Raw genomic sequence first — 11,817 nt, forward strand, 5'->3', positions numbered from 1 at the left:
CTAATGATCAAGAGAATAAACATATGTAGGTTTTATATGTAGAAATAGATCAAAATTTATATGGAGTTGCTCTTCAATATAATAAATCATCTCTCCGAATTGTACTCAAATTTGATAATTTTTTTAATATAAACAATGGTTTAAAATTTTTAGGCCTGGGTTTATATATGGTACTACTAAATGGTATGGATAGGGTGGGTAAAATAGGCAATAGTCTTGCCTTATCAAAAATCAAATGATTAATTATTATTTACCTATATCTTATCAAAATATGTAGATATAAGGAATGAAGGATGAGTAATATATACATCACCACTGGATCGGTGGTGTTTGTCGTATGCATTGCCCAAACTTTTTTTTTTGGTTGCGACTTGTGTGGTACTTGGCTACTTGCCGAGCCATAGCAGTTGTTCCAAGTCACGTGTGGCTCGTAATAGTTAGATATGTGACCCTTAATTACTAGTTGGCCCGAAAAAAAGTTTATTTGGTGGGCTTTAATTATTTTTAAAAAATATCTTTAGGTATAAAAAATTTTAATATAAAATTTTGGTACTTTAAGATACTGCCCGGCATCAATGGCACGTCCTCGAGGCGCCTGAAACAAGCGCACCAGACATGGCGAGAGCGAGGGAGCTGCCCTGCCGGAACCGTTCCGATCCGGCGGCCGGCGGCCAACGCCGACGAGGCCGCCGCCGAGGCCGGTCGCCGCGCCTTCTCCCATGGTCATCCACACTTCTCCAATCGATCTGCCACCCTGAATGACTGGCCCGGCATTCCGGGCACATTAGAGGTAACTAGCTGATCTCAATCCGTACGTTGTACAAATTTAGTGCCCGTGCTTCGCTATCGCAAAAATCATTTGATAAAATTCTATTAAAATACATAGCATATATATGCGTCATGTGTAAATAATTTAATGAATAGCTGAGCTCCATAAAAATGTATACTCTCTATATGTATTTTAATATAATACTCTTAATTTTTGGCACATGTTTAATTATTCGTCTTATTAAAAACTTAACTTACATAATTATTATTCATATTTTTATGAATAGATTTATTACTAAATATATTTTAATTATAACTTACATTTTTCCATATTTGCACATAATTTTAAATGATTAAACTTGTGTCAAAAGGTCAACAACATTATTTATAAAAATACAGAGGAAATATTAACCTACCCTCAAAATATTATCACCAAGCTAAGTAAACACAAATAATATATCTAACCATAAATATATACGTGACACATCGAACAAGGTTTAATTAGCTAGATTAATTTATTAATAATCGAGACATGTATGAGATAAAAAATATGTGGTCCACGACCTACATTATCATGGGGAAAACAATTGCCCCACAGGCGGCTATTACGGCTGCTACCAACACCGCTTAGTCCAATCTAGAGTAAATATCCTTTAAATCTCGGATGGCGGGTTCCCATTGCCATATCTAACTATTATCTCATTCTTTATAGTTCAAACCGATACAAACGCCATGCTGTTTCTTGGCCGGATTTTGACCTTTTCCCATAGGCCCGGACTGATGGTAAGCTCATGAATCGGACTACAAGATAACGTAGAAACACTATTAATTTTTATAACAGTAGATTTTTTATAATTTTTATTATTTATGATATTAGAGATTTGGATGATAAAACAATCAAAATAATCGAGTCTAAAATCATAATAATAATGATTTAATTTGAGACTTTAGCTAGGTGTCAAAATCCATCAATTTTTATAACGGTAGAGATTTAGATATTTTTTATAATAATATAGATTTGGATTATGGAACAATCAAAATAATCTACCCTAAAATCACAATAATAATTTTATTTGAGAATTTATTTAGGTGTCAAAATTTTGGTGCTTAATTTATAATTTATTGTCTAATATATTTAATAATAAAAAGTATAAAAATACAACACTATAAATTTAAATGTAGGACTAAAATCAAATCTTAATTTTAATAATTAATTAGTCAACCGCGCCTAGCTGCAGTCAATTAACGTTGCGCAAAAAAAATCCAACAAAAATTTCTCGTACACCTCCGAATTCTAGGAGGAGCGCTTCACCGCTGCACCAACAAACCAAATGCCATACGATTAGTAACGAAATAGTAAACGAAGCCACCGCGCCATGGGGCAAGCTTTTTATTTATAATATAATAGAATAGATTAACAATATTCTTCCTCCGTTTTTTATTTAAAGTCATTGGCTTTTGAATCTACGTTTGACTATTTATTTTAAAGTTTTTATATAAATACGTTAAGTTTTAAGTTATTTTAAAGTTCTTTCGGTAATAAATTAAATTATAACAAAATACTTGATAATATATTAAATTTTGAATAAGATAAATTATCAAATATAGATCCAAAATTAACATTGTCAAATAAAAAAATAGAGAGAGTAGATAGTAAGATAGATGTATTACTAATGTCTCCTTTCCAAATATATTTTATATTTTGTTACAAACCTAGATATATATAGGAGTATGTTTAAATTCGTACATAATAGTACAGGCTTATTGGATGGAGAGAGTATAAATAAAATCACTTTTACGAGTTGCCAAATATACTTAAATTATTTACACCCAGCTGCCAGATTGTCATTTCCACACAATAACTAATTTTCTTGTTTGATTATCCAACTCTCTCACCATCCTCCAAATCTAAACAAAACTGCACAAGTATATATGCAAATCAAGTGTTTGATTATTTAATTGTATGTACAGGTGGCTGCCGGTTACGCCACAAATGGGCCGTACCATGGAGGTAGGGCAAACATACCCATCTGGCAAGTGGAGGTGCGACCTGGCGAGCTCTCCATGAATTACATCATGGTCGGCTACACGCTCGACCAGGATTACACGCCCTATCCAAGTGCTGATCCACCTAAAACTCTCACCAACCAGATTGTGGTTGGCCTCGTGGTAATTAATAATTAACAGTCACTGTTCCCTATATTTTATTCCGTAAAACTTTATAGCCTTATCTTGATTTGTTCATTGATTTATAGATATATGTTGTATGTAGGTCTAAATTTATTAGTATTCAATCTACATAATGCTACAAAGTATTATACTGTGAAATGAAAGGAGTTATATATATTTACGCCTATCTACTACCAGGACTGCGTTTGGCAGCCCATCTTCTCGCCCCAGGTTTCCTCTTTTTTGTACGCAGGCTTCCCGAACCGCTAAACGGTGTATATTTTATAAAAATATTATATAAAAGTTATTTTAAAAAATCATATTAATCTATTATATATATATTTTTAATAATTAATAATTATTTAATCATGTATTAATTTATTACTGCGTTTTCCGCGTCGGCTACCTAACCCCATCCTCATCCCATCCGAACGCGGCCTAGGTGTAGCTACTCCTTTCGCATGTAAGGTGCAGAAACACGTTCATATATTTTTCTGCTCACAACTAGCAAAAAAAAAATATATAGTTGTATCATTTGTATTGAATTTAACTGTGTTTTTGCTTTTTGTTGGGTGAGATCAAAAAACATGTATGGAAGTGTTCTAGTGCTTTAGATATAAAATGAGTAAATACCCCTAGTAGTAGGATCTAATTTGGCCCATATATATATATATATATATAGATTAATTTGTTCATACACATGTTATATATTATCGTCAATCGCAGACCTGGCCAGCTCTGTACGGGGACAATTCGACGAGATTGTTCGTATATTAGACCGTAAGTGATCATTTCCGATCGAGTTGTCAGTTGTGTAGCTAGTATATCTGCATGCATGCATGTAGCAGCTGACAGAAACTAATTAAGGGACTAATTGAATCGTAAATATATCATATCATATGTGCAGAACGACGGTGGAAATAACAACAACTGTTTCAACCTGGATTGCGGAGGTTTCCATCTGGTGAACAGCTCATACGCTCTGGGAATTGGATGGAACGGTGATTCGCAGCCTGGAGGCGACAAATATATCGTAACAATTAGCATCCACAGGGTAACATGCAAGCTAGCAGTTAAATATATGGTGCACTTTTTTGCGAGGATTACTCGTTATATATCCGAAAAATTGATATCTAATTAAAAGTTTTTTTTGACAGTGAAAAATAGGGTACCTCGAAATGTTTTTAAAGGATGGTAAAAATGCTCAAAAGTTTAGATGTTGTGTATGTTAGTGTACTGGAATTTTAAGTAAAATTTTTAATAACATCTTAAGGATAAAAAAACCCTCCAACTAATCATAATTACGTGAGTGTATAACAATTAAATAAATGCATTTTTTATCATTTCTGGAAGTAATATTTAAAGTACTAAATTTAATTTAGTTGGGTGCATGGTGGGTAATTAATTGCAGGACGACACCAGTTTCCAGTGGTGGGTGTCAGTGATGGACGAGGCGATCGGCTACTACCCAGAGGGCGTGTTCGACACGAGGTTCCCGGAGGCGGGGGGGCGGGTGGTGGACACCAGGCCGGGCGGCGCCCACACGTCGACGCCGATGGGCAACGGCATCCCGGCGTGCGGGGGCGGGCTCTTCGCCGCCACCGTGTTCGAGTACCTCGGCATCAGCGCCAATGGGGAGCTCTTCAACGACGCCAACCCGCTGGGTGTCGATGACAAAAGGCCAGGCTACTACGTCGCCTACGGGAGGCGCCGGAGGGATCTGTGATGCCTGAACCCTAAGGGCATGGAAGACTCAGTTCGTTCGTTACCTTCCTCCCCTTTCCTCTCTCCCCTATTTTCTATACGTAGGCGGCTGAAACCCCCCCTGTCCCCCACGTTAGATTCATATCGAATGATCAACTTGTGTAAGTATTGGGATCAATAATATGCTAATAAATAACTCCAGTTCGTTTAATGTTTTGGGATACGATTTCGGAATCCAATCGATAACGTCGGAATTTCAGAAACAGAACCTTCCGAGCTGAACTGTGCCCATATCGGTTGGAAGCCGAAAATGTTTGTCGGGAATAAATGAACAATAAAATTATATACTTGAGCACACTTACAAGTGAGTGGTCAAGTGAGTGAAGGACCATTCCATAATTCCATTTCATACACTTATCTTAGGCTCACCCAAATAGACCCTTAGAACATCCCCAACAGCTCATCTATCTCATTCTCTATCCTGAAAATAGAGGATGAAGACTACAAATTGAGCTCCAACAGAACGGCTTCTATCATCTATTTTTAGATGTCATCCATATTAGAAGAGAGAACATTCATATTTAGATGATCTCTCTCTATCCTCCAAACATCTCTCTATCCTCCAAAGAGATATAGAGGATGTCATATATGGATGATTTAGTGGAATACAAAGAAATATGAAGGATGAAATTAGTTTAGATGATCATCCAAATGAAGATATGGATAATCAAATTTAGATGAGCTGTTGGAGATGCTCTAATTTTGGTTCTACCCAAGTTAGTGTGATTGTGTCTCGGATCTGTTTAATCTGGCTTGTGCTCTCACCAATCTTATCTTTTCGTTTTTCTTATACTTATAAGCCAAATTTTAAATTTTTAATCTTAAAATTGAGTTGATTTTAAAGTTTTTTTATTGTAATTTATTTTTATACTTTTAGATCATTAATAATATATATATATATAATTTGTATTCATAAATTATTTTTTATTTCTAAATATATTGTTTGCCTTTTTTGAAGAAAAAGCCAAACAATGAGGGCATATAAGGCTGGTAGCTGGAGTCACTCCCTACTGGTAGTAGGACAATATTCGATAATAAGGGAATAAGAAACATATATGAAGAATTTGTTCAACATAAAATTGGGTATATACAAAAAAAATTTTATAGATGATACGCACAAATGAATAGCCAATAATCTAAAAACAATAAGACATAGTGGTAATTTTTAGGAAACAAACAAAGGGTGACAAACCTCATGTAGGTGGGAATGAGCAGACGTACTGGCACTGATGTTCCAAATAAATCAAGGTGCTATTACTAGGGGCGATCCTCTTTGGGTGGGGCAAAGGGAACAAAGAGAAGAGGTTTAGGGCCCCTTTAGTTCTCAATTTTTTCCCAAAAACATCACATCAAATCTTTGAATATCTAAATGGAGCATTAAATATAGTTAAAAAAACTAATTGTGCGGTTAGAAGATAAATCGTGAAACTAATCTTTTGAACCTAATTAGTCCATAATTCACCATAATTGCTACAGTAACCCACGTGTGCTTATGATGGATTAATTAGGCCCAAAAGATCCGTCTCATGGTTTATAGACGAGCTATGAATTTTTTTTTTATCATTCGTGTCCGATAACCTCTTTCGACATTCGGTCAAACGTCAGACCTGACATGGGGCCTTAGTATAAAAACAGAGGAAGGGTTGGGAAAAAGATGAATCGGACTTGGCAGATTGAACTGAAGATTATAAAGGAGGAAGAAAGCCCATAATTATCACGTATGACAAGGTTGTTCTTATCATGGTGAAACTGTTGGAAAAAGTTTACTGTGATTTTCTATCTATTAGTCGACTAATCTACATGTGAAAAGCACTCTGCCAGAATCCTCGTAGTAGTAATTCGTGGGTTACACGTTGTCCCTTCCAAAAAGCTCGTTTGCAATAGATATAGGGTTGTACTTACTTCTTATGTTAATTTCTGTAGGCATTCTTTTCTATGTTGTGATAAATCGAGAGATGTGGAGCAGAACTCCAGTAGAAATGAAAAGAAAAGTTGGTTACTTCAAGTCTTCAACAGCACACATAGCATTAATATGTTTATAAGTGAGTGGACATTAAAAAAAATAGATATAGAGCCATAAAAAGAAAATTCCATTCTTTTCAATTTATTAACTATGCACAATAAGTAATTGTTGGCTATATTGGCCCATTCAGCCCATTCTCACATAGTTAACTGCAAACATGGGCAAATCCATTTCCAGTGAATGATATTTTGTACAATGGTTTAGAAGGTCGCAATTCTTACAAGTACTTAAAGCAACTTAGTCCACCCAACTGTGGAATTAGAAGACATGATAGACCTACTAATCCAAAATTCCTACATGACAAACAGATATTCAGTGCTATATAGGGATTCAAGAAATATAATTTACACAGTAAGATGAGCTTTGAACTAAAGGTGGCAATGAGTAGATATCCAATAGATACCACGACATCATACCCACCTCCACGAAATAAAATTTCACCCACTAGATTACCCATTTACATTTATGAGTATAATTTTTTTCTCATATCCATACCCATATGGGTATTTTTTACCCACGGGTAATCCACACCAAATTATTACCCATAATACAATAAAAATAACAATATAAAATCAATATCAACTGTATTTTTGTGCTATAATTTAGCAATAAACAATAAGTACCACAAAAGTAGTTGGTTAATAGTTTACCACATAATTAGAATTTTTTATGTTGGGCCAAATTTTATGGGTAAATGATATAATTTATTTTTAGTGGGTACCCATTAGGTGATGGATATGATACTAACTACTCATACCCAAACCCAATTATCCATCGGGTATAAAAATTTCTCACTAAAGTATTTGTGGGTATAAAATCTAACTCATTTAGCCACCCTAATGAGGTAAATGGCCGTCGGATATCGGGTAATAGGTCCCCATTACCACCTTTACTTTGAACAAACGCGTGAGCTCACTGACTCACCCATGTTGAAGCAGCGCCTCGGCGTCCTCTACAGCGGGAGATAATTAACTTCTTGCCACTATTAAAGATTTGTTAGTGGACCCATATATCATAAACATGAGTGACAAATCTATTATTACCTAATCTTAAAAGTGACAATAGTTAAATCCCCCCCCCCCCCCCCCCCAATGGAGGTTGACGGCAAACTTGCGGTGGGACTACGGTAATCCCTTCCTAAAATTTCCTGCCAAATATCAATGCGAGTGGGTGGGGCTAGCCAGAGAACGAAAAATTGTGATAAAAGTAAATAGTGTTTTAGTCAACGTCTTTGTCGATTATTTAAATATAATAGAGCGACTAATCAAGTAAAAACGTTTCGACCTGTTTTTATCACTATATCATGTGACTGAATGTATCTTTGAAACAAGCACTTGTGCTGTACAGCCATGCTCTCAGTTACTATAGCTATATTAAAACAGACAAAGACGCAGGTGTACGCGTTCCTCCTACTCCGTCAGCCTTCAGGTTGATCCGGTGGCCTCAGACTTCTTCAGTTGAACACCCAAGATATTTTGGCAAAAAAAAGAAAAATAGTGGCCGACTTCGGTAGTATAGAATTTAATCATACCATTGATCTATTTTTATCGAACAACTATGATTAAATTATAATACCAATAATATTAGGTGTAGTAAAAATTTGAAGGGGTAATATCGTCATTTGTGATCTTTATTGCAAAAAAATAAAATTATAAAATACTGCTAATTAAGTAATTAACAAAATACATAAATACTCTTTTTCTACTTATAGTATAATACTACTAGTAAATGAACCGCATAGTTGCTCAATATATATATATATATGTATGTATATATATATATATGTATATATATATATATATATACATACACACACTCTACCTCTGTCTCTGTGTCATCCTCCCCCTTGCTGACTTGTTGCTCTGTGAGTGTAGTGTGAGTGTAGTAGTGTGGCCGACTGGCCGTGTGCTGAGTGCGGCGGCGCGGGGACGGCGACGAGCGCGTGGCCGCGTGCGGCGGGCGGCGGCGGCCAGCGGGTCGGCGTTCGGACTTCGGCGACGGGCGACGGCTGAGGCAGTGAGGCGCTGCGGCCAGAGTGCCAGACGCGCGCCGCTGATCGGCTGAGGAAGAAGAGCAAGGTAATGGAAATGCAGTGCGAATTTGATTATGAAGCAAATGCAATCTTGAATTTTTGATTGCTTTCTCCCTGGATATTGAGCAACGAGCAATGCTTGTATGGAGTAGAATTGTGCATCGATGTGAAATTGTGAATCTATGTCATTATAAACTATTAATTGTCAACACTACGATTAACGAAGCATTTGTTACATTTTTAGCTGTCAACGTGAAGAGGGAGAAGGGGGCCTGCCGTCACGAAGTTGTCCTCTAAATCGTAAGAGTTCTCCTCATTTCATCGTCTTTCATCATGTACATATTTCGCATGCATTCACTTTCTATAAGTTGAACAATGTTATGCTGTTATTGATTCAATAAAATATGGTTTTAGGCTTAATTTGGCATTTTGTGTTATATATGATATATATCATACAATCACTTAGTGTTCGATGTTATATGAGCTAATTAGTATGATTTTAGGTATAAATTCTTTTTACACCATTACATTTCAAATACCCAAGTTTAAAATCTTGCGCCCGTCGCTGGGCACAACCCAAAACTAGAGCTAGGGTTCTTCTTTGTGGCCTTTATTATAGAAAAAAAACATTTCTCTAATCCTTTTTACGGTTTCACTCGTTCCGGCTAAGTGTTTGTCGATCTGATTCATTTATGTCATGTTTCTCAATAATTAGGTAGCACATCGGAGTTCCATGGCTGCCTTTGAGCATGCAGTGAACGAGATGGTTCACATATTGATGGTGCAGCTCGGGCTTTTCCTGCTCGGGCGGGGATTACGCCACCACAGCAGCTGTCCGTCGCCACTGCATCGCGCATTTATCCATCTTTCAGCAGGTGGCTATTCTACAGCATTTCATTTTAATGGCGATGTTCGCATCTGCTATATGTGTATCTCTTGTCCGCTTCCGGCTCAAACTCGCTGGAGAGATGCCACACGTGAGGAGATGTTCATCGCCGTGTCGGTGGTGCTCGCGGGGTTCGCCTACCACCATCTTGTGGAGGTGAGGTTGTCTATCTTCACGTGTTTGTCCATGCTGAATAAGATTATAGTGACATGTTAGTTGGAATTTGCACTACAGTTATAGTGTGTATAGCATACATGTTAGTTGGAATTTGCACTGCTGTAGTCTACGGCAATTTGTTCTATACTGTACTATTTTTACACTAGAGTTGTTTAGATCATATTATATGGTTGTACGTCAGAGATGAACTATTTTATATTAGAAATGATGATGTAATATTTGTCATGAGATGCATAGTGTTTTGCTTGGCACTCGGTAAGTTAGACGCGTACGTGCTTCGTTGTTGGCCAGTGTGTACTGACGTAAGCACTAGGTAAAACTAAAAAAGATCTCCATACTTCTCTATGGCAGTTACAAGTTTTAGGGGTTGTTTAGTTGGCAAATTTTTTTGCTAAAAAGTTCACATCGAACGTTTGACCGGATGTCGGAAGGAGTTTTCGAACACGAATGAAAAAACGAATTTCACGGCTAGCCTAGAAACCGCGAGACGAATTTTTTAGCCTAATTAATTCGTCATTAGCACATGTTGTTTACTGTAGCACTTATAGCTATCATGGACTAATAAGGCTTAAAAGATTCGTCTTAAGATTTCTTCCGTAACTGTGCAATTAGTTTTTTTGGTTCATCTATGTTTAATGCTCCATTTAAGTATCCAAAGATTCGATGTGATGTTTTTAGAAAAAAAATTTTAGAAACTAAACAATGCCTTAGTTCATGCAAACTTTATCGGTTGGATATGAGACGAGTAATATAATGCTCATGTTAAAACACATTCCAATTAATCTCACAGCTTCTCTAGCAAAGCTCATGTTAAGAAAATGTTGATGAAATTATTCTAATACAATATCAATTTGAGAAAAAAAAGAAAAATCTCCATACAAATAACAAGGATCGTAGTCCTCTTTGGTGAAAAATTTGGGTGGAAAAAGTGACATTCACGTGATTTTTCTATTGCCAAGTCAAATTTGGACGAAGAACCCAATACTATTCACAAAACATAATCTATTATATTAACAAAGTAATAAAAGATAAGCCACCACGTTCACTCTCGTGACCAAAATGTCCCACATTATAAAAAATCCAATATAAAATACAAACTGAGAAAAAAACTAAATGTAAGTAAAAAAGTCCGTGTAAAAATACAATTTAGAAAATATTAAACTCAGGAAAGGTTTAAAAATAATTACTTTTAGAAGGTAAACAGAAACATGAATGCGGTTAGAAATACAAATTTTGAATATAAGTAAATAAAGTTAAAAAGTGTCCATTTAGAAATAAAATTTAGGAAAATAAAAAATGGACTAAAAAACTATAAATTATATTGAGAATGGCAAAAAATTGTAGAATCTGGTTAGAAATAACTCGAACTAGAAGATAAAATAATTAATATTGAGAGTTGAAAATGAAAAATAGGACCTGATTAGAGATAAATTTTATAAGAAAAAAAACAACAGCCCCTATAGAAATACAATTTAGAAAATATTAAATTTGGATTTAAAAGGGAAAATAATTATTGAGAGAAGAGTCATCTAGAAATACAATTTCGAAACATCTAAAATTTAAATTATCAATAAATAATATTAGGAGAAAAGGGGGGCATTTGAGATAGCTGAGATTGAAGCATTGAAGAATCATCTAATTTCTATGATAGCTATGTAAGAGTATAAACAATTAAATTGACTTCTATAAAGTTAAAATCTTTCAAAAGCTCATATGAGTAACTTTTATATAATTTTTTTTTGCATAAAGCATGTCATTTAGGAGCTTAAAAATGTGCTCTCGGAAAACCAAAATCCATAATTGGATTAGAATGAAGCCAAAGTCAGTGTAGAAATAAAATGTTAAGGTACATGAAGTTAGTATATTAAAAATAAATATTATGGAAATAAGAGTTTATAAAGGAGTACAACATACAAACATTTAAAATCTAAATTAAAAATAATATTAAGAAAAAAAAATACAATCAAGCAACTAAAGGATTTTAAATGAAATGTAAAT

The 11,817-nt window shown here is 35.3% G+C and overlaps 1 protein-coding gene across 1 annotated transcript; it reads left to right on the forward strand.

The window, feature by feature from the left end:
- The first annotated feature begins 2,844 nt into the window (after nt 1-2,844).
- LOC107304321 lies at nt 2,845-4,663 on the forward strand. The gene is made up of 2 exons (XM_015837962.1): nt 2,845-2,937; nt 4,349-4,663. Exons 1-2 carry the CDS (start codon nt 2,845-2,847, stop codon nt 4,661-4,663), a joined length of 408 nt encoding a protein of 135 aa, XP_015693448.1.
- Nucleotides 4,664-11,817: the final 7,154 nt, after the last annotated feature.

This window comes from Oryza brachyantha, chromosome 6, assembly GCF_000231095.2.
Source record: "Oryza brachyantha chromosome 6, ObraRS2, whole genome shotgun sequence".
NCBI classification, from domain to species: Eukaryota; Viridiplantae; Streptophyta; class Magnoliopsida; order Poales; family Poaceae; genus Oryza; species Oryza brachyantha.

Coding starts and splice junctions, on each gene's coding strand:
- LOC107304321 (XM_015837962.1), top strand. CDS start 2,845: ATGGTCGGCTACACGCTCGACCAGGATTACACGCCCTATCCAAGTGCT. Junction 2,938..4,348: donor AGATTGTGGTTGGCCTCGTG/GTAATTAATAAT, acceptor AATTAATTGCAG/GACGACACCAGTTTCCAGTG.